Below are 22,793 nucleotides of genomic sequence, written 5' to 3' on the forward strand. Positions count from 1 at the left end.
GTGAGGGTGTATGTTTGCTAATGTTTGTGCTTGTTTGTGTGTGTGTGTGCATGTGTGACTCACCGTTCTCCTCGCCAGATGCTTCACAGCCATCTTCATCATCACAGTCATTTCCACTGCCTCTGTCCGTCTGTGCGCTCCCTCCCTCCTCTTCCTCCACCCTTCCCCTGGCTTTGCTCGCCCAGCCGAGCTCCACTAACAGCTCCTAAATAAAACACACACATACAAATGTATATACATATTACACATACCTACACTTCTAAAAAAAACAAAACCAAACAGAAATGTTTACATTTTGTTTAACAGTGAGGAATTTATCTGAGAGCAAGTGAGTGCCAGAGGAGGACAGATCAAAAACATTACGAACAGCTGATTGTAAGAAGGACAAAGGTCAGAGATTGACAGTGTGCTGTGACTTTAAACTAAAACTTTAAAAGAACTAGTGACATTTTTGTAACTACACTTATTTGCTTTCTTGCCAAGAGTTAGATGAGACGATTGACACCACTCTCACTTCTGTACCTTAAATATGAAGCTACAACCAGCAGGTGATTAGTTTAGCTTAGCATAAAGACTGGAAACAGGGTGAAACAGCTACCATGGTTCTGTCCAAAGGTGAAAAAAAACACCCACCTAGGGGGGGGAGTCGAAGATGGTTTTACTGGGAGTTATGTTCAGGGCTATTTCTTGACCCAGAGCAGTGACTTCCAAGAGACACAACGGCAGGGAGCAATGTCATCACATGCATTTAGAGCACACACACACACACAGACACAGGGGAGAAAGAGTGAACTGCTAGCGGCCGTGCAAATTGGTAAAATCGATCCGTCCTGTCTCTTCCCCGGGTTGGCGCTTCTGTAAGTGTCGAAGCCTCCATGTGAGACACTTTGATCAGTGTTTGTATGTTTTTGAAACTTATTTTGGGGCTGCAGATCACTCTGCCCAAGTGCAGTGTATCCACGTTGTTCCAGCACCGTGCCGAGCAGTTGGCAGGTTTTATGTACAGTGTTTGTGCTCTAAAGACGTCAACAGCAGAGAAAAGGGGCTATAATTAGCGGGTTCACCTGGGTGTTTTGTTTACATTGCTGCCGACTGGAGCCAGAGCTGATAAATACCCACTACTACTGCAGAGTTACTTGCCCCTGGAGTGAATGCCTAATCCTAGCAAGATTTCTGACCTGAAAAGGGGCTTATGAGAGCAGTATACAGATCTTCTCATCTAACTCTCAGCAAGAAAGCAAATAAGTTTATTTCCTAAAATGTCAATCTATTCCTTTACTGATCATGACAATACTAGAGCAATCATAACAGAGAAATGCTAAAACACATAAGGGATGTTTTTCAGTAATATTTTTTCCCTCTTCAGGCACCAAGTGGCCACGGATAACATGGCTGCACCAACACAGAAACATACACACATACACACACAGGTCACAGGGCAGACTCAAGGGTAATTGAGGTCATGCAGCCTCTGCGTGAACCCATACGCTTTACTGCTCAGTTAAGTCACAGCTTGGATGCTTTGGCATGTTACATAATTGTCATGTCGGATGAAAACCTGATATCTCATAGAGCTAAACTATTCAGGGATTGAAAAAAACGTTTAAGTCAAATATTGGGTATTAACTGGGTTTGTTAAATTGAAAAGAAAAAGGACAAGATAAACTTTTTGTCCAAGTTTGAAAAAAAAAAACACCAAAATTGTGGACTTATTAGGTTTTCACATATACACAACGACAGCAACATATAATTGGTTCACAGCATGATGAATGTGTATTGTAGAGAGTTAAGTTGGGTAATATATAAATTCCATCTGAGAGAGATAAGGCAAACAGCCACCAGTTTTATAAAGGAAAAAGATGTATTGTACTGACATTTTATGTAATTTTATTTTTCCCTAAGATAACACTTCTATATATACACAGAGAGGGAGATGCCACAAAGATTGTAATTGATTGTATTAATGATTTATGTTGCCTTAGAAACAGAAATCTGTCCAGCAAATTAAATCTTACAAAGGCCAAACTGAGAGTCAACTGTCTGGGATTTTATATTTACAACCATTTTTTTTTTAAAGAATAGTATATAAAGTATATGTGTTAAACAAACAGAGTCATTTACAGATAATTCAGCTGAAGATTATTTGCTAATTTATGCACATGTTATCCAAACCTAAACAACTGTTGTTCTGTTACTTCACTGTTGAGAAATTTAAGAAAACAAACAGAACATGAACGTACATTTCACTGACTGCTGTTTTATCAGTCTTAAAATACCAACCGGGGATACACTCCACTTATTTTTTTATGGAGTAATTCCCGGCTAGATGGATGCTGGGGTGATGCATAAGGAGGGACATCTGGCCTCCACCATACAGTAGGTGTGGGGCAGCCATGGAAACAAGGGAAACCAAGGTTATTATGTGACAGCATGTCCGAGGGGACACGGAGAGAGACTAGACTCTGTGTGGTGATTCACCATCATGTCATCGTACTGAGGACTAAGGGAGGACAAAAATACATTACAGCAATGTTTCCACCAAGCCTGTGTTTTCTTAGCCATGTGGAGAGGCTAGAATTTAAACAGAACTTGGACCATGTGGTATTGAAACTCTCCAGTGAAACCAATAGGCCTACATGAATAGGCCTAAATGAAATTATTCAAGGGTGGCCGCTCCAGACTGGCCTGTCCTAACTAATTTAATGGCAGGAGAAAAACTTCCAGTTTATAGCTAAGGTGGGAACCTAAGGTCTTATCTTAATTTTTTGATTGCATATTACAGCAATACGAAAACCTGTGCAGCTGAGAACTTAAACACCTCTTCTTGAAACTCTATACAAGACAGGCAGGACAATCGATTCAAAATATTGAGCGAGGGAATGGCAATTATACCAATGACACATAACATAACATTGTTTTATAGTGAGCTAAACTCATCAGACAGAGAGTGGTATCGTCACATCTACAGTAACTCTCCACAAGAAAGCAAGTATTTCCAAAAATGCCAAACTGCTCTTTTAGCACTGCCAAAATTAATTACAGGTTTGTAATGAAACACAAACTGTGGTCTTCATGATGAAATTCAGACGTGCCAAACCCCCGACTTCCTGTAATGGCACACAGTCTTGTCACTGGATGTAAATTATGTGCTGCATAGTCAGTCCATACAAACTTCATTCCTGTGGATGCAGAGCGAGACTAAGAGAGAGTTTTGCACAGGCTTTTAACGAAGCCATCCTCGTGGATAAGAACTGCTGAGACCATGACCCTTTCTATACAGGGGCAACCCTCACAGGGTTGATGAGGCTCTTCCTGATTGGCTCAGCATGTACATACAAATTTTAATTGCGAGGATAAGCGAGTCGTTACACTAATAGAATCCCATTAGAGGGCAAAGCCTGTGTGAAACACAACCCACTGCTGCACAGGTCTAATTAACATGTAATACAAATTGGGACAGTGAAATATAAGAAGAGACAGAGGGAAAGACAGAGAGAAAAACAGACCTCCGAAACTAAATAATTAAAATTCCAAGGATGCTCCTTTGTCCTGTTACATATCTTCTTCCTCCTCTCATCCTGCAGTGCGAGTGTGTAAATGGCAGACATGACAGCCATGAATAATAATTAATAAATGGCGAGCATTAATGTCTATACTGCAGATGAACAGCTTCGCCCACAGAGAAAGCACTGGTTCAGCTAGCATGAAAGCAGCACAGCCCAGGCTTCGGATTTCCAAAGGAGAATTGAAACTTGTTCAAAAGGACCCAGGGTTTGTTTGGGTGCAGACTTGCATTCTCTGAATTTGTTAAATAGATGGAAAGCACAACCCTTTGGAACTGAAAATAGTTTGCAATGCAGATGAGTTGTGTTGTATCTGACTTTCCTATCTGGTTCATGTTGTGGCCTGTTAGCTTTATCATCATCAGTCCAGTGGGTGTGTATTACAAGTCCGAAGACATTGATCTAACCTTCCCTATCCTCATAGAGTTTGAACGTGTGTTGGTGTGCATGCGACCGTGTTAGAAGATTGAATATTTTTTTCAAATCCTAGGCTAACAAGATACGTACAGGTTACGCTGATTAAATGGGCCTGAGAAAGCAGATCTCATGCAGCACATAAATGATTACATGGTGCATGTGGGATGTGTGTTTGTGTATATCGCAGTGGGGGATGCTGACTTGGCATTTCCTCCATGTAAATATAACATGATTAATGGGCTCACCACCAAAATTAGACGAAGCACAGAAAGAGCTTCAACAGCAAAAAGAGAAAAAATCTTAACATGCTCCGTCCAACGATTTCCCATGAATATTGCATTACCATCAACGTCACTTGCGTTAACAAAATTGATCAGGTTTTCTTGACAGACACTTAGTGCATCAACGCGGACAGGACGTGTTGCCACATCAGAATATTTCATTTGTGTCCCTTATTCAAGTTTAACTGATTTCTACTGTGAAACTTGATCTCTGTCTTTAACAGTTGAATGGGTTTGGCTAAAAGAAATGTTACTTTAAAAATATATGTCTGGTGAGATTCTGTCCTATTTATTATAAGAAATCCCATGAAAAGATCAGAACAAACAATGAATTGATCTTACTGTCTGTGTTTCCAAAGCCTAATATTTCTCTGTGCCACAGTTCTCTGTTGTTGTCCAAACACTTCTAAAAACAAATAAATGAGCCACACCATTGAGCTAGGTGACACATTGCTTCATTATGCTGAACATGAGCTCTGTAGTTTATTTTGAATCGATTCCACACACAGTGTCCTGCTGCCATAAATTCTTGCTAGCACACCAAATCTACTGCTGAAAACAGTTCACAGCAAATGCACTGTTTACTCCTGTTTGAGTAACGTTTTCCATAAATTGACAGTGACCAGCTGTTTCAGGAAATGATACAGCCTTTTTTAAAAGTGAAAGTGTTGTATATATTCATGACCTACAAGTGCCACAGACAGGCTGGATAAGTTGTAAAATATTGAGAAATGGACAGATGCATTGTTGGCTTTGGCCTTTCCATGGAATTTGTGAATCACAACAAAAATAAAGAAAATTATCAGCTAGGGCTGCACGATATGCAAAACAAATCATATTGTGATTATTTTGGCAGATATTGCGTCTGCTTTTTCATTTGGAATGGTCGTTTTGCATTTTCACTGAAATAAAATTGCAGCTCCTGCAATTTGGATATTGCACTTGGCCATATTGCCATTTCGATTATATTTTGATTAATTGTGCAGCCCCATTATCAGCCTTTTCCTTTAATGGCCAACATACCAACATGTTTCTCTGTTGGATTTTTGTTTGTATGTATTACCTTCCTGTTTGTCTGTCTAGCAACCTGCCTGACTCTCTCTGAAGTGTCCTGAACACAAGCCACATGGTCTTTAGCACAAACAATGAATCATCATTATGAATAACCTTGATGTATCATTTTTATGTATTATATTCATATGGTTTTATGAATCACCCATGCAAATTTTACCACCATATTAGCAAGCTGTCCCGAGCTTTGAAAGTGCTGCATAAATCGAGTTTAATTGGTGAATTAATTAATTTATCACTGCCTGTTATTATCTACATCTGTTTAGAGTGGTGACATTTAAGTTTATTGGATTAAGCAGCACTTCACATAAGAGGTGATAACGGATGATTGAGAGCCAGATGAAGATGAGGACACAGACACACACACACACACACACACACACACACACACACACACACACACACAAACACAGAAACCCAGACACCTGCAGTTAGCTTTAGCATCTGTGTATCATGCCTACATCACACTTTAGAGAAGCACCAATGGGACAAAGTGTTAATGAAGGTGAAATTCTGGACAGATTGAGGCACTAGAGGAAAGGTCACGAGGTCACCAAAATAATAAAAAAATCATCAACTGAGGACCATGAATGTCTGTATCTAATTTAAACATTAAAACAATCAAGATGACTTGCGCTGGATCAAAGTGTTGATGAACAATGGGATGACCAATCAGTATTGTTATCTGCAGGCCCTGCCTTGAGCATAGCAAAAAACTAAATATTACATCTGTGAATGTAAACGAGGGAATGGATTATCTCACTGTTTGACTGGTTGATGCATGAAATCATAAGGTTTTGTGGGAAAAAAAACAGTGAGAAAGGCGTTAAATAGTGTGCAAACATTTAAGTGTCTTTACCTGTGTTATCTGCTCCAGTTTCTGTTTCGCCCCCTTCAGGACAGGGTCTGTATTACGGACGGTCATCTCTGGGTTCTCCCTCTGGGCTTTTAAAGTGCTGCCAACCACACGACCTGCATAACTACAGAAAGGGAGAACAAAAGAGAGACTTAGTACTTTCTGCCCCAGTTTTGTGTGTGTGTGTGTGTGTGTGTGTGTGTGTGTGTGTGTGTGTGTGTGTGTGTGTGTGTGTGTTGCCCCAGTTTTCTCTCAGTCACCATGCTAGTGTGTTCATACTGTCTTCAGACTGGGTTTCATGATTTTATGACTGTGTTTGTGTGTGTGTGTGTTTGGGTCCACTATTGGATAGGTTTGCAAGTACACACACACACACATACACACACACACACACACACACACACACACACACACACACACACACACACAGAGCCACACAGTTAAATTTGTTTATTTCTGGCATGAGAGAAGAGGAGTCATTTGAGACATTTAACGATGGTGACATGAGCTCATCTTCTGGCAGACTTATCATAATCTTAATCATCTTGTTAAAGTCACATAGATTTTTACTAAGGACTGATTTACTGTTGATAGTCAAGGTTACTGGTGGTTTTCAACAAGGCTGCAAAATGAATCAATTGTTACTTGTCCTGTAATTACTTGAATATAAAGAGTTCATACGAACTTTTTAAAAACGATTAACTGGGCGGAGAAGCCTGACAGTGGAAACTTAAAGTCATCACTGAGTGTGATTCTTGATCATCTCACTTACTGATCTTTCTTTCTGTCGTGGGCTTGAAGTATCACATCATTTTGTGTGTGTGGGGGGTTGGAGTGGGTGGATCAAAAAAGAAGATGAAGTGAGAGAAAAGCAAAAGAGAAGAAACAACAGTTCATGAGTCATATTTTTCCAGAGTTTCCAAGTTCCAAACCAGCTTTGCTAACTAATACAATCAGCCACCAGCTCACTAACCACTGAGTCCACACCCTCGAAAACACAAACACACTCTGGCTCTGGCTATGGCAACAAGGGAATGGGATTGTGGGAACCGGGGAGCAGAGACATGGTGGGTTAATCTAATAATGACTTGACCAATCTGCAGAGACGGTGAGGTAGTGAAAACCCCCAGCCTCTGGAGCCATGCTTACTCTGCTGGTCTGAAATCAGATCCTATCAGAAACTTCTACATGATGCATAAAGTCGCGAATTAAGTTGAACAAATTTATGTTTTATTCTCACAGACACTGTGTTTTCATGCATACATTTTTCCCAATAAAAGGTCTTATTGATGCCAAAGTGTTCATGCTCAAGTTCACCTTCTTTCATGTGTTTTGGCTTCATTAAATTTGACATTGCGAACCATAATAACTGCTCTGAGAGAAGTGCTTATGAACCGTCTCCGGGAGATACATTTTCCAGTCCAGCTTTGAGCAAGTTCATTTTAAATATGCAGCCAATCACATACAACATCAACAGATCAAGAGCTGCATGTTTAATTTAAGAGAGGATGAGACTACAGATCCTCATGGGGAAAATCAGGTCACTAGAGAAGCAAAAAATAGTATGAAGCAGTGGTAAAAAAAGGATACAGAATATGACTATAATCCAAATAATGAATAGAAACAGAACTAAATAAAAAAAACATTATATTGCTGACGCATTCAACATATCCAGTGGCCTTAAGTGGGTAGTTTTGCTCTTATATTTCATGATGAGATGCATTATTGCGGTCATGGTTATTTCTGCTGCCAATGCAGAGAGGACCACTGGAGAAAAACTGCCTTGTAAATGCAAAACATCATGACTACAGGAAAGGAACAGATGATCAGGGTCTGTGAGACTGTACAACTGTGTACATGAATCAGCTATTTTGATTAGCATTGCATATTCATTAACTGATAGTACCAATGCAATGCTAGACCAATGTACCATACGTGATCAGGCAGTATTGTGTTACATATCATATATTACTGTGTTCACATACAAACAGCCTAAGTGACCAATCGCAGTTCTCATGGAGGCACACGTCATCTACAGTGCGGCCATGGTGGCTACAGACAAGGTCCGAAGTTACACTATAGACTCTCTGTAATGGAAATATACATGTACCTTAAGGCAAGATTTTCTATTCAGCCCATGTTCTGAAGTGCTTGACAAGCCTTTGAAGAGGCTACACTGAACCAACCACTCATGGAAATACTGTGATAGAATATCATATCTGGATTTTGTCAAAATTCTTATGTTCTATTTTTGTTCCAGAAACAAACACTTTGTGTAAGCTGAATCGGTGAGTTGATTCGTTAGTGGGTGCGCTGTTTACATTTTTTTTCAAATTCTTTGATCCCAACATGCTCCAGAGAAAGTTAGGCACGCTGCACAAAACAAAGGGAGAGACCCTTATAAATCCAGAGAGCCTGGGTTAAGCCTAACGTTAGCTGTCTAACACACTAATCTTACTTTATGAGACAGACCATATCTCATGGATCTTTTCTGTATTGCCACATAAACAAAAACAAAAGGCACATAAACAAAAGGCAACATTTCAAACACTATCACCATGGAAACTGCTCATATTGATTACAAAGATGCACCGGTGACCAGCAAAAGATCATAAAGTGCATCCCTGTGTATACAAATAATTTAATACTGCTTTTATTCTATGTCTGGATTTGGAGAGTATGGCTAACAAAAAAGGATATGACAATGCTAATGAGTATTGGGCGTAATAACAGGATACTGGTGCATTTGTAAATGCATTAACACACATGCTAAAAGGCTCAGCAGACCCTCCCTTGAACTTATTTATAAAATTCAAGGCAATAGAAAGAGGAAAATATGAGAGTGAGAAAGAAGAGGGAGAGAAGGACAGGAAAGGGGGAGGTGTAGGATGGGGAAAAAGAAATAAAAGCTCAATTAAAAACCACAGACTGTGTCCCCTGGGGAAATCCCAAGATTCCTCAGACTCCAGCAAAGATTTTAGGGATCAGTGTCAACACCACACATCTTATGAATTTGCTACAGACGCAAGATTGTCAGCACCTAACAAATGTTCTGGCAAATATGATGTTTTCTTTTATCATTGTGAAAGCTAGGAATTTGCTCTTCTTCATTACTAACCATGCAGCCAAGAGTGACAGGCAATTGATTTGACTTTTATTCATACAAGATTGGCTGAGCATACTTGCTCTTTTATTGCCCACACCCTGTCTACAGTCAGACACAAACAAAACAAAATAATTAACAGAATTAGTCAAATCATTACCTGAATGGATGAGGCAATTATTAGCAATGGCTTTGAACTTTCAAATTAATATGAAATTTTGGGATTTTTAAGTGGTTTTGCACATTATTTCAAGACCAGCAAACAAACACTAAAGCAGTGTTTTCTTCCAGAGCATTAAAAGATATATGCAAGGTGGCAATTTTCCAGCAATACATTTGTAATTAAATTATTACAGTTATTATGTTTCTCAGTAAAGGACAACCAAATAACTTAATCATGAAAAATGCAGTGGTGATAATTGTAATTATCTCCAGTAATGAATCCAAAAGCTTAATGGTAAATGGTATCTAGGGGCCTAAAGGTGAAGGCAGGAGCATGTCTACAAATTACATCTCCATAATCAGTAGCTATTGTAAGAGGCAAACAACTTCAACAGTACTTTTCCTTCATCTCAGAGATTTCTGCAAGCCAGGCTCTTGTTGCAGCTTACAAAGAAATTTTTCTATATTCAAATGTAAGTTTCTCAGTGAGACAGATATCAAGAGTTTTATATTCTGTTGCCTTCTCTATATGAAAACCAGCAGTGGAGAAATTACTGTAGGCTAATATATCTGGATCTTGAGAACATGTTTGTTGTATTTGCATTAAAAGAGATAGTTTTGATATAGTTACATAGCCAATGTTAGCACCAACAGCTGTTTACTTACCAGCCTTGCCAAGAACTTCAGTCATAGTTGTGTTTACAATAGGTCATAATACGCTCTCTGAGCTTCTTCAGCACACACTGGATGCAAGAGTGACTCGGTAAGAAAAAGTGGGCTTGCTGGGGTAAGCTGCTTAGCATGCTAACTTCAGCCGAAGAAAAGAAAGTGAAATAAAAGTAAAGAAGAGTTAACATTGATGTCGCTTTCCACTGCTGGAGAAGTAAACCTTGCTTTTGCCAAGTAAAAGAATGAAGTTTGATAATGAACTTGCATCATTTCTTCTAGACTGGTGTGTAAACAGCTGTTAATGCTAATGTTGGCTATGTAGCAATAGCAAAATTTACAAATAGCTAGTGTAAGTGTTTTTATCAGTAAAAATAGTAGTGTCTGCATTTGACAGTTACGCACTGAAAGCTTGAATGGTGAAAAGGTTAGGGCTTAAAATGAATTCCTGTGAAAAATAACACCCGTCTACACAATCTCACACTGATGTCTAATAAAATAGCTCTAAAGCCAGCCAAAATATGCTTTACTCTAAAAATAAAGACTCAAATGTACAAAAAGCTTTGGATAAATCTGTGACTATACAGGCAAAATGTTTTTATTGTCTAAACCAGTTATTAAATAATATAAACTAAGATGCCCTAACCCTTACTGCCGAGATGGGGCTATGATTTGCTGTGAAAACAAGACTGACATGGGGTCTCAGAAAGGGCTGCCTTCAGCTGTTATTGATCAGCATTTCAAGGATAAGTGACAGGTTGGACAACACTTGAGGTCACGGCAATCTTTACTGCAAATGCAGAGGGACCATATCAGCCAATTTCCATGACTATGACTATGCAAAATGTAATGGCAGATCAATTATTTATGTACTAAGCTCTATAATGATTGTTGCAGTAGAAGGATGAAGAAAAGATCCATGTTGGTTCACCCATCAACTCTCTAAATAAATCTTAAATAAAGTTCAGCAGAATGTAGTGAATGGTCATCATATCTTTTGTCTCTTTAGTAAATTTTAAATATTTTTTCGTGCAAAAAAATACAACACATGACAGAGCTGATGAACAAGGGTATTCTGTGCAAAGGCTACTGAAGTTACAAAAAATCCTGTCTGTTCAAATATAATTGTAATCACCATTTGGCATATGTACAAACTTTCTTCTTTAGTTTGAGTAATAAATCTGACCCTGTGGATTTTGCTTTACATTCAGGTGGAGAAGGTATCAGCAGCATCTGCACATCTAAAGCATTTTGTCGTGTCCAATATTTGCTGTCCTGCTGAATGTATTGGAAGCTGTCTAAGCTGTGAATGAGCTATTAGCCAGACAACACAGAGTCGGGCTGTGCTGTTGGTTTGACACCAGATGATAATATTGCAGAAAGTGTGCTGCAGATGACACAGAGAGGTGTGACTATGAGTGACACTTAATAAGATCTGGAGAATGACAGACATAAATCACCGGCACCATAATGACAATGCTGCTCTGCTGTTGCCCTCGGTTACTGCAGGGTTGCTAACGGTAACACACACAGATTCTTGTGTCTCATCCCTGTACCAAATGTTTCGAACGTCTGTAGCATGCACGGAAACACACTTGCACCCACACACACATGCACGCTCGTACAAGCACAGTGAAAATGCAATTACCTGAGATAGTGATCTGATGCAGGAGAGGTGTGTAATTATAAGAATCACAACCTCAATTGTACATCTACCTGCATTCCTGTGGAGACATTTTCATAGCTCTGTCACAGTTACACACACACACACACACACACACACACACACACACACACACACACACACACACACACACACACACACACACACACACACACCATTTTTATCTCATCCCCCCTCTCTCTCCCCAACTTTCCTGTCTCACTCTAACTGTGTCTATTACAATAAAGGCAAACATTGAATTGAAATTCAATTAATGTATCAGGCAAATAATAATATTCCCTACATTAGTACTAGTGTTTTATTACAGCTTACGGTCACAAACTAACAAACCACGCTATTGCACTGGGCTTCTCTTTGAGTGCTTTTCAGTCAGGTAAAAAAAATGTATAGATAGTCAAAGACACTTGAGGTCCATTTATTAGAGAAGTCTTTCATCTGTGTGTTGGACTTCAAAGTTCACCGAGAACTGAACCCAGAACCTCAAAACTTCATAGCAGTCTCCTATCACTCTGAGCCATTTGGTCAGACACTTCAGAGCTATATGTCTTACAGCATTTGAGTTTTTGCATGAGGGACTTGAAAATTCAGTGAGCCTAGGGGTCGCACCCACATTCTCAACACTTCCAAGCACTCCTAACACCGTGAGCTAGTTGTATAAAGACTTGACCAATATATTAGCCCTTGAAAGTTTTCTTTAGGTGTTGGACTTCAAAAGTGCAGCACCTGGATTGAGCCTAATATTCCAAAATCTTACCTGAGCTATTAGAGTAGACACACTTGAACTTCATTTCTTTTGCTTTTGAGTCTTTCCTTTGCACTCTGGATGTCAAAATATAGTGAGCATCAAAAGGATTGTAGCTCTAACCTTAAAATGTATCAATGGGCCTCTGACTCCTTGAGCCATCTGGTCAGGAGCATTTGTAAGTTTGGCTATTGCTACATAGCTGACATTAGTATTAACAGCTGTATAGTGACTAGTATTGCCAAAAGCTTCAGCCATTGTTGTGTTTACAAGAGATTATAATAGAGATTATAATACGCCCTCTGAGCAGCGCTACTTCTTCTGGAACAACTGGACACTACAGTGACTCAGTACTGAAAAGTGACAAGACGGTCTAGCTGGTTAGCATGCTAACTTTAGTACAAGAAAAGAAGTGATAGAGACAAGAATTAACATTGCTGTTGCTTTCCACCACTGGAGACAGCTCTTGGCAAGCAAAAAAATTATATTCCATGCTGAATTTGCAACATTTCTTCTAGACTGGTAAGTAAACAGCTGTTAATGTTAACATTGGCTATGTAGCAATATCAAAACTTACAAATAGCTCCTTGAAACCTTTCGTGTCCTTTGGAAGTCAGACATCAAAATGCACAAGGTTAACTGAAACTTAAACCCACAACCTCAAAATATATATATATATATATATATAAAAACAACCCTCTAAGACGGTGAGACATTTGCTCTGCAGTGAATTTTGAAGTCCATATATATCTCTATATAGTCTGTATATATATTTGTATATAGAGCTATGTGTCATTTTCCCACTGCCACTGACTGTGTTGGCTACTGGTCCATTGTTAGTGAGTGTGTAACAATGGAGAGGTCCAATGGTGGACAGGTTTGCAACCACACATGTAGGCACAGACACACACTTCTCTATCCTCCCTATAATCCCCTCTGAAAAATATACATTTTCCTCTGCTTATGTACAACAAATATTCATGCATTAAGAAAATACACAAAACACATCAAAAAATTGGGTGTGGCAGGTCTTCAGTGGTGAGAGCAGAGTGACTGTCTGGTTACTGAGGATGATGATAACATACCTCCCTCTATTGGAGAAACTCAGCTATTACAGTTCTAAATGGCTGCAAAGAAAGTACAGCTTAACCTGTCACTGCATAAGACACATCTTTTAAAACATTTACCTGTAACTGTTATGAATATTCCACACCAGTTACACAATATCAGTACATTGTTGTACTGTACTACTTGTATCTTGTTTACAGGCCAGACAATCAATAGTTCAATACATAATAAGCACTCTACTACATATTGCACACACTGGAATCATTTCATTTTCATTTGTACAATTTGATGTGGATCAGTTGTATCAGTATGAGATTATTTCTCTGTGTGATTTTGTTGTTAACAAAATGAAATCATCCTACCTGCCACATGATGTAATTTAAATGGTTATTCTAAAAACAGCCTTATCTGAATATAGTTTATGTGTACTGTATAACATAATGACCCATCGTCATTTTACTCTGTGCTCTGCTGAGTGTGCTTGAGAGTCTCGCCTGTGTGGGTGTGTGTGTAGGTGGATAAGGTGGAATGGCCCAGAGCGATTGGAGGATAGTCTGCTGCCAGTTTGGTCCCTCCATCACCTTAGTTTATATTTGGCCTTGGGCCTTCAGTTTGTGTTGGCAGCTAATAGCAGCATTTTCTCAGTGGTCTCCAAATTGTTAAGTTGTTCAAGGCTACTTGTTGGTAGATGTATTCTGAGAGTCTATTGTCATGTTGTTTAATATTGTAAATATGATAAACAGAGGTTGTATTTGTAAATTGTAGGAAATGGTTTAGTTAGAGTTAGTTTAGGTAAAACTCCTGAAAGATGCTATTTAAGACGGCTTTAGGAATGAATGTTTTCACTCTATTATTCCAGGCTTTCAAGGTTTGACTTAGGCACCACAGAGGAAATGAGATCTCGTACGATGCACTCTCATTTCCCTAGACAGAGGTGTGACCATCTTCATCACTACGCCAGCTCGTAACCCAGAAGAAAGACAAGTTTATAATCTGCTGTCCTCTCTTTTATCATCCTTCCGTAATACTTTCTCATCATTCTGTGCGTTTTGCCGCCTCTTTCTCTACCTCACACATACACACACTCTCACCAACACAGAAATTTGTAAGTGAAGTGGGTCAGAGGGTGGAGGAGATGAATGGGGGTCTGAATAGAAGGTTGGAGAGATGAATGGATGGCTGAATTAATGAATGAATGGGTGGATGGATAGATGCAAGAGAGAAGAAGATGTAAAGAGGTCAGAGAGGCACAGACTGGCTGCAATCCAACACAGGCCAATTGCAACATCTCCTCTAACCGTCTAAGAAAAAAATCCACCACCCTAAACCACGTACTTCACAGATGACTGAGGATTTCTGAAATTTTTACTTCAAGTTTTGTTCATGTTTAGAAACATCACCTTACTGACAGACAGAATTAAAAAATAAAGTATGGATTTATCTTTAAAATATGGCCAACATTTCAAAATGAGAACTTAATCACACCTCATTTCTCAGTAACATCCCTACTGTGTGGCAATGATTTGGCTGAATATGATAAACTGCTTCTCTGGGGTTGAACTCCATCCAAATACTTTAGCAGCACAGTTCTTGGACTTAAGGCAAAGTATTCAGCCAGAAGGTTGTCTTGGCTGTGACAAGTTTAGGGACTAAAATAACATTTGAAGCTGTTTGCAAAGCTTATGCAACATTGCAGCAATTATGATAATCACAATTTGGTGACTTTTTAAATTAATTCTAGTGTCTGCTTTAAGGTTATACATGTCCGTCACATTCAGCCATACTGTAAGATGGAGCATATTCAACCACAAGAGTTGCAACATTGAGGGTGTAATCATCTGCATTTCTCCAAGACATAATAATACACATTGATGTATATTATAATGTTTATTATTAATGCATATTGTATATTGATGTATACTATGGAATGTATTAATGATCGGTGGTCCTTCTAAGTTCAGTCATATATTTAAAGCGAGGTTCCACTTCTCTTACAGTAAAATACCAGCAGACACAATATAATGGCAGAGTCATTAAATACAAGGTTTACTGGCCTTCACTGTAGCACTGATAGTGACAAAGCAAAGTGTTTGTGTGTGTTTGTGTAGGATGTCCTTGCAAGGCTACATGGCCGGTTTCATATGGCTGATAGACCATTAATGGAAAACCTTCTCCATCACAGCAACCGATTCCCTACCAAGATAAATGGAACTTAATGTTTGTGTGTGTCCGTGTGTGTGTGTGTGTGTGTCCGCGCGTGTGTGTGCATGCGCATGCACCCATTTGTCTTGTTACCAGTTTAAGCTGCCAATGTAATCACCATGAGAAAGACTCTGGAAATGAACTCTCTAACCTTCACAACCCTGTCACCCCCCTGCCCTGACAACTATTAGGAGCCACACACACACACACACACACACACACACACACACACACACACACACATGCACACATGCTCGGATATGCTGCACTTTTGTCCCCTTTTTTTGATATAAAAATTATTCTGAGTAAAATGAATACACAGTCATGGATGACTACCCAAGTGATGCACTCATTTCTTGCATTTGATGCTCATAAAGTTTTGTTTCAGTTAAATGTAGAAAATACAAACACACTGGATGGATTGTGAACCTCTCAACAACAATTTAGGAGATATGACATTGATATCAGGCTTACCTAAAGTAAGAAAAACATGATTTACACCAGTAAAGTGCAGCTGAGTTGAGATGGCACTTAACCGCAGACTGTATCTGGACACAATCAGTACATTGGAATAAATACACCTCCTACTGTACATTAATATTGCTGTAATATACTGCAGAGTCTGTGGAATTGTAAGCACGAGAGCAATGCTTAATACTGTAAGAGAGAAATTAAGAGAGAAGTGAATAATTGATCACGCACCACCTTGGATTTTACAGGGCCACCACAATACTGCACAAGCCTGAGAATTCAGCCCAAGCCCGATCCAAGACCAACAGCTGATGAAATCTTTAAGCACAAACGTGGCCTAGCATCCAAAGCCAACATCAACGTCACAAGTCTGTCTCTCCAAGTTCTTCTCTCGCTCCTACACACATTCAGTGTAGCATTTGAATAGTGAAGCTTTAGTCTGGTACTCCAGCATATTGGATGTAAAGTGAAACAATGAAATGTCACATTCCAGGGCTGTAGAGTGCGACCATTCAAAATCTGTGAAGTGCGACTAAACATTTTCATTGGTCGCACCAGCCTGGTCTGTTACACAGGTCTGTCTCAATGTGTATCAACTGAATTGTTTTTTTTTTCGCCTCTGATTGGTTAGAGAGACACTGATTTTCTTCTACAGTGAATGTGGGGAAAAAATAAGCTGTTTGTTTGAAACACGCATGCGCTGTACTCCTCCAGCCACGTCCCTACCTTAAAGCATGCCAGTAGTTCAAAATGAAGAGAAATACTGAATTTTTATTCAATCAAGAAAAAATTGTGCTGTTCCTGTTTACACCTGTCCACACCCCCGAAAAAAACCCAGCCCAGACCCAATATCACTGGCAGAGGTAACCGCTCCACCCACCACCTGTCTCCCCTGTCCCCAGTAAGACAGTGGTGGAACAACTAAATATACCAATGTAGCAATGTAAAAAGTAAAGGCCAGCATGAAAAATCCCGATTAAAATAAATAAATAATAAGTATTAGCAGCAAAATGTAGTTAAAGTATGAAAGTAAAAGAACTGGTTTGGGCCCTCTGACTGATGTATTATTATATATGACATCATCATCAATGTAAAAAGTTAGTCTGGAGCCCTGCATTCTCTCCATTTGGGTTTGCAATTTCATCATTTGTCCAGTATTGAACTTCATGAGCATTAAATGCCAGAAATGGATGCTTGCCTCGGGTAGCCGTCAAGGACCACATATTGTGTCTGAGCAGCTGTTCTACATTCCTGGTGTTTGGTGCGTCCTTCCTGGGAAGTTTCTTTAGCTACAAAGTTATGCATTCAGTGCAACACACATACCTCTCTGCGACGTCTTGGCCACTCCAGCATGTGTGCTGCTCAACCTCCATCTCACTCTCACAAAGCATCTCTGGCAGCTCTGAGAAAAACCACTGGTACCGCTGTATAGAGCCCTCAAACTCCCTGAAAGAGAGACAGAGGGTTGTGCACAGTTGATTGCCAGGGTTTTTGTAGGGAGGAGTAGGATCAATGTACCATAAGTTTTTATTTGTTCCAATTAAGACTTGTCACGTCCAATTACCTGTGAAATGCTTTCTGATAGACTCTGGTAAGTTACTGAAAACAACACGGGGAAGGGAAAAGGGAAGCTCTTAGCACTTTTGAAAATGAATTATTAATGCAAATCTGATATGAAGGTTTTCAGTTAATGAGTTGTCTGATTTCAGGTTGTATTTTCTCAAAGTCACATTAGAAAATGACTGTATCCTTTGGGAGACATTAAACATAAAACACAGAGATTGTATTATTGAAATGCAATTAAAGAAATTCAAATTTGAATGTTTGGTCTGTGACTACCATTATTAGAGGGCATATTTGTGTTACCTTATATGTGATATGTGATATTTAGATGTTCTCATTGAAAAAAAAACTTTTGACACTGGCTCTTCACTGAAGGCTGATAAATGGACAGAGTAAACGAGTGTTGTGAAATACATGAAAATACATTAGTAAGTAATTAGATGTCTGGCATTTTACTTCTTGATTATGGACAAGTGAATGGGATGTAATTCTCCAGTGGTAATAATTAAAAGCGCAATTGATTGAGAAGAATTTACCTAGACAGTTTTTTCAGGCTTCGACTCTTGTCACCTCTGGAACCTTTAAGAGGGAACAACCTGCTGGAATACAAATGTGCAAACACAAACAGACATATAAACACACACAGCCAAATATCTGAATTGATTTTCTTCTGCTATGACTCAAGGTTGAAACTAAAATAAAACCTCTACACTATCTCTCTGTTCACTGATTTAATTCACCTACAGTGGCCCCGAATATTCTCAGATGTAACTCACCTGCGGGACTGCAGCTGCAGACGCTGATAAGCAACAGGACCCACTGAGGGAGGTGAGGTGACAGATGACCTCTCTGAGGTTAGTAATGCACCAGGAGTCACTGAGGTTGTAATATGGGAGGTGGAGGGTTTTGCATTCGTCATCATGGGACCAGCTGCCTGCGGACCGCACACCTTCTCTACCTGAGGAGGAGACAGTTTGCACTGTGGTATCTTGGACAGGCTCATGAGGTCGCACGTAGTGATATACATGGAGTATCTAGAACAGTGGTTTCAGTTTGTTTTTTTGCTCGCTTTAAAAAGTAGATTAATAGTAGTTTGCACTGTCCCTTGCAGAGGCAGATGCTGAATGTTTCAAGCATCTATCATTAGCTATTTTCAGAGTGAGAATTATACGTGACAATCATTTCCTTCTGAAATGTATTGCAGTGGAAGTATAAAGTATCATAAAATAGAAAAACTCAAGTAAAGTACAATTACCTCAAAATTGTACTTAAGAACAGTATTTCGATGAAATGTACTTAATTACTTTCCACCACTATTAATACAATTACTTAGCTCACATTGATTTTAATATTGTTCAGTTACCCAACAGGCAACACTCCTGAATTCCTGAGTGAAAGCAAGGGGGTGGCCATTACAAAAGCTGATATCAAAAAGGTTCAAGACTAACCGCCATAGCCACACAAAAGACTATTAAAATGAAATAATAAACTCTATATTGACGTCAAAATGTACCTCTACAACAATTAATCCTGAAATGAATGAATGGAACTAATTAATTTCCAAGCCATTATCCAAACCGCTCATCCTTATAGGGGCTGGTGCCAATTGACATTGGGCGAGGGCAGGGTGCATCCTGGACAGGTCGCCAGTATATCACAGGGCTGACTTAGAGACAAATAACCATTCACACTCACATTCACACCTACGGGCAATTTCGAGTTGCCAGTTAACGTGACCCGGAACCCACGGAGGAGACACTGTGCAAAACACTCCCCAGCCGGCTGGCAGGTTTGAGCTAAGAACCTTCTTGCTGTGAGACGACAGTGCTAACCACTTTACCACTGTACAGAGCAAAATTTGTTTTGTGCTGTTAAGTGTCCCATTGTGTTGGGAAATCAAACAATGTTTTTTCTCAAAACCCAACATTTTGGAGCAGTTTTTCCTCATTTACAGAAATTACTGTGATCTCAAAATTTGTGGTATAATTATTTATTGACCATAAATGCTGCACATAGCGCCTGTAAACTGTTAAATGGTTAGGGCTTAGCCTTTGATGATGTCTCCAATGAATAAAAAGCTTGATCAAATATTTGATGAAGTGGTATTTTCTTATTAGCCACAATTAGCAGTGTGATTATGCTTGTGTGTTTGTTTACCTCTCAGGAATCTACTCTACTAAGTCCACAATGTTCTCTCAAAGTTGGACAGCTACTCTATTTCTTCCTCCAACAGTGTGTGCATGCATGTGTTTGTGTGTCGTCTGTTTGTCCGGAGATTAGCCACAGAAACTTTCTCATCACTCAGAACCAAGCTGCATTCTGGGTATTGGTTGTCCCGCCAACCAAAGCCTTTGTCTGGCACTGGATCTGTATTCACACTCACATACACACTCGCACACACACAGACTGAGGGGAACCCCAGATTCTCTGAAGAATGAGGCTGTTTTTAGCCCATCTAGGTACAAGGCTTTTGTGAGGAGATCCAACTGCCAGGCTGAAAGAAACCCACGGCCTTCTTCACTCTGTGTCCAAAATTCAAATGACTTTATTATGGGGCATATGAGTACGGATGTTTCAGTAATCTGTTACTGCTCCTGATTTACTTTTAAGCTCTTTAATAATTGTATTTTACAGGGGCCACAATTACTTTTTCAGTAGACTGGTATCAACATCGAGAGTCCAAATTTCTTACATATAAAAATTACAAGTATAGAGTGTAAACAGCAAACCACTTGGATATTTCCCCTCCATCCCATCATCCCCTATGCTTACTGTGGCTGTAATGCGTGGCCCATGCAGCTGAGCGTGCAGTATGGCATCATTCACATGGTTTCGGACCGCTAGCAGAGCTAACTCCAAGCTGTTGTGGTTGCTGCTAGTCGCTAAAGTGGCGGCTAAGCGTTGGAGCAATACCACCAGACTCCCCCAGGGGGCGCCAAGCTCTGATACACCCACCTAGAATAGACAGAATGAGCAGGAAGAGAAGAGGAAATACAAGGGCGCAGAAATGGTTACAGAAATGAAGAAAGAGGAAGGAGGACAGGAAAGGAAGAAAGGGAGAAAAAGAATAAAGACAAGTTTAAATTTGTTTCTCAAAGGCTGTAAAATTTGCATAGATGCATTTGGTGGACAGTGTGCTAGATTTTTCCCTTTAGTTCTCTTGTTATCGCTGAGACTATGCAGTGTGCAAGAATCTTTTCGCAACCACCACTTGTCAATATACCAAATTTCGAAATCCATCAATCAAAAACAAATTGATGGAGGGAAATGAGCCAATGCTTGAGATGACTGGCAGTTCCCATCTCATGACAGGATAGACCACATTTCCCATGAACCAAATTGTTCCTTTCACAGTAGGAATGTTCCTTCTTGTCCTTCTAACTCTTTTTTAAGCTTTAATGTGTTTTTCTTTCTTTTTCTCTACTGAAGAGGATAACCATGTTGGGAGTTGTTTTTCCATCACACTTCATTTGCTTCCAAGAAACTTTCAAGCAGGATGAACAGTGCCATCTTCCAGTTTTGTGCTATAAAGAAGTCTCTCCATTGTGGGCACTGTTAAAGCTGTCCAGCAAATTTCGAGGCAGCCCAGTAAGATGCACGGAAGACACTGCCAGTTCTCTTGGCAATGCTCTTGTTATTTGTAAGTCTAAAACTTGGGAATGATTTATTGATGATAAAATGCTGTGATTTACTGATTCAGTAATGTGAGCGATGGGAGATTTAAAACAATTTTTTACTTGCCTCTCCAGAGGCACAGAGAAACAAATACCCCCTGAAACCTCCCATGCATCTAAAACAGCATCCCACAGCGCAATACACACACACTTGACCTGAAAAAATAACATTAGATGACCTTTTGCTAATCTCCAAACTCTCAATCTGGGAGGAGATTACAAATAATTTAGGGGTGTCAGGAAGTTCTTGAGCAAGTTAATTTAATGGAATAGTCGAACATTGGGAAATGTGCTTCTTCTTACATCTTCCAGCACCTAATAAAACCACAAATTGTCCTTTTTAATTTCTTTTTGTGTATGGATTAAATAAACAAAATATAATACGTAAGTAAAATTTTGAGGCACTGGTCGGTGTGTTAATGCACTTTGGACAGAGCCAGGATAACTGTTTCCCTTGCTTCTAGTTGTTATGCTAGGCCACGCTAATGGACTCCAAGCTCCAGCTCCATATTTAGCACACAGACTTCAGAGTGACATCAAACGTCTTATCTCCCTCTCTCCCAAAAAGACAATTCCTTTAAAAGTAGAATCTGATAAGGTAATGAGGCTGAGACTTGCAAAACAATACATATATCCAAACTCTGAGTTCACAAACATTCAACCACTCACCAGACATCCTCTCATGATGTTAACACACAGTCCGGTACAGGGCCGTATAAGTGTCAGTCCTCTGCAGTGGGAACAGTACTGCATCCTCACTAACCCTCGCCCACACTCTCTGGATAACGTCGCCTTCTCGGTCGCATTCACAACCTCTCCAGCCAGTCTGAGCAGTCGGCTCAACGCTCGGCCTGCCCTGAGCGCACGGGACAGGCTGCTGACCAGGAGGCGAGGGTGGGGTCCAAAGGGGCTGACATCCTGCCGCGTCAACCTCAGACAGTCGTCGTGAGTGGTGGAGGTGGAGGGATAGGTCTGGAGTGACATGTGGCCAATCCCAGGGTTGAGCAGACGACGGTAAACCAAAGGGAAGAGATCATTGTAGAATCGGCGCACAGTGTTGTCTAGTGAGGAATTAGAGTCTCCAGAGAGGTGGCGTTTGATGTCGGCGAACAGCTGAAGCACAAGGGGGCGACAGTCGGTGGCCACAGCGGAGTAGGCGCTGTCGAACAGAGAGCTGGTCAGGTTGTATGTGAAGGACACGAGCGACTCGAAGGTCTCTGGAGCAAGAGAGAAGACAGAGGGACAGGGATTTTACCATGAGCACCACATA

General features: G+C 40.0%; 1 protein-coding gene across 2 annotated transcripts in view; it reads right to left on the reverse strand.

The window, feature by feature from the left end:
- Window positions 1-22,793, reverse strand: part of LOC130171174 (glypican-5-like) — a 48,180-nt gene that overhangs the window by 17,635 nt on the left and 7,752 nt on the right. The window contains exons 3-9 of one of the 2 annotated variants that reach the window (XM_056379034.1): window positions 22,193-22,740; window positions 20,622-20,804; window positions 18,626-18,807; window positions 18,386-18,445; window positions 17,610-17,732; window positions 6,192-6,312; window positions 64-205 (exon numbers count right to left, since the gene is read on the reverse strand). In XM_056379034.1, the coding sequence (XP_056235009.1) occupies window positions 64-205; window positions 6,192-6,312; window positions 17,610-17,732; window positions 18,386-18,445; window positions 18,626-18,807; window positions 20,622-20,804; window positions 22,193-22,740 (1,359 nt within the window). Of the gene's footprint in view, window positions 1-63; window positions 206-6,191; window positions 6,313-17,609; window positions 17,733-18,385; window positions 18,449-18,625; window positions 18,808-20,621; window positions 20,805-22,192; window positions 22,741-22,793 lie in introns of both variants that reach the window. The other variant, XM_056379033.1, reaches the window with a different exon arrangement.

This window comes from Seriola aureovittata, chromosome 6 (genome assembly GCF_021018895.1).
Source record: "Seriola aureovittata isolate HTS-2021-v1 ecotype China chromosome 6, ASM2101889v1, whole genome shotgun sequence".
NCBI classification, from domain to species: Eukaryota; Metazoa; Chordata; class Actinopteri; order Carangiformes; family Carangidae; genus Seriola; species Seriola aureovittata.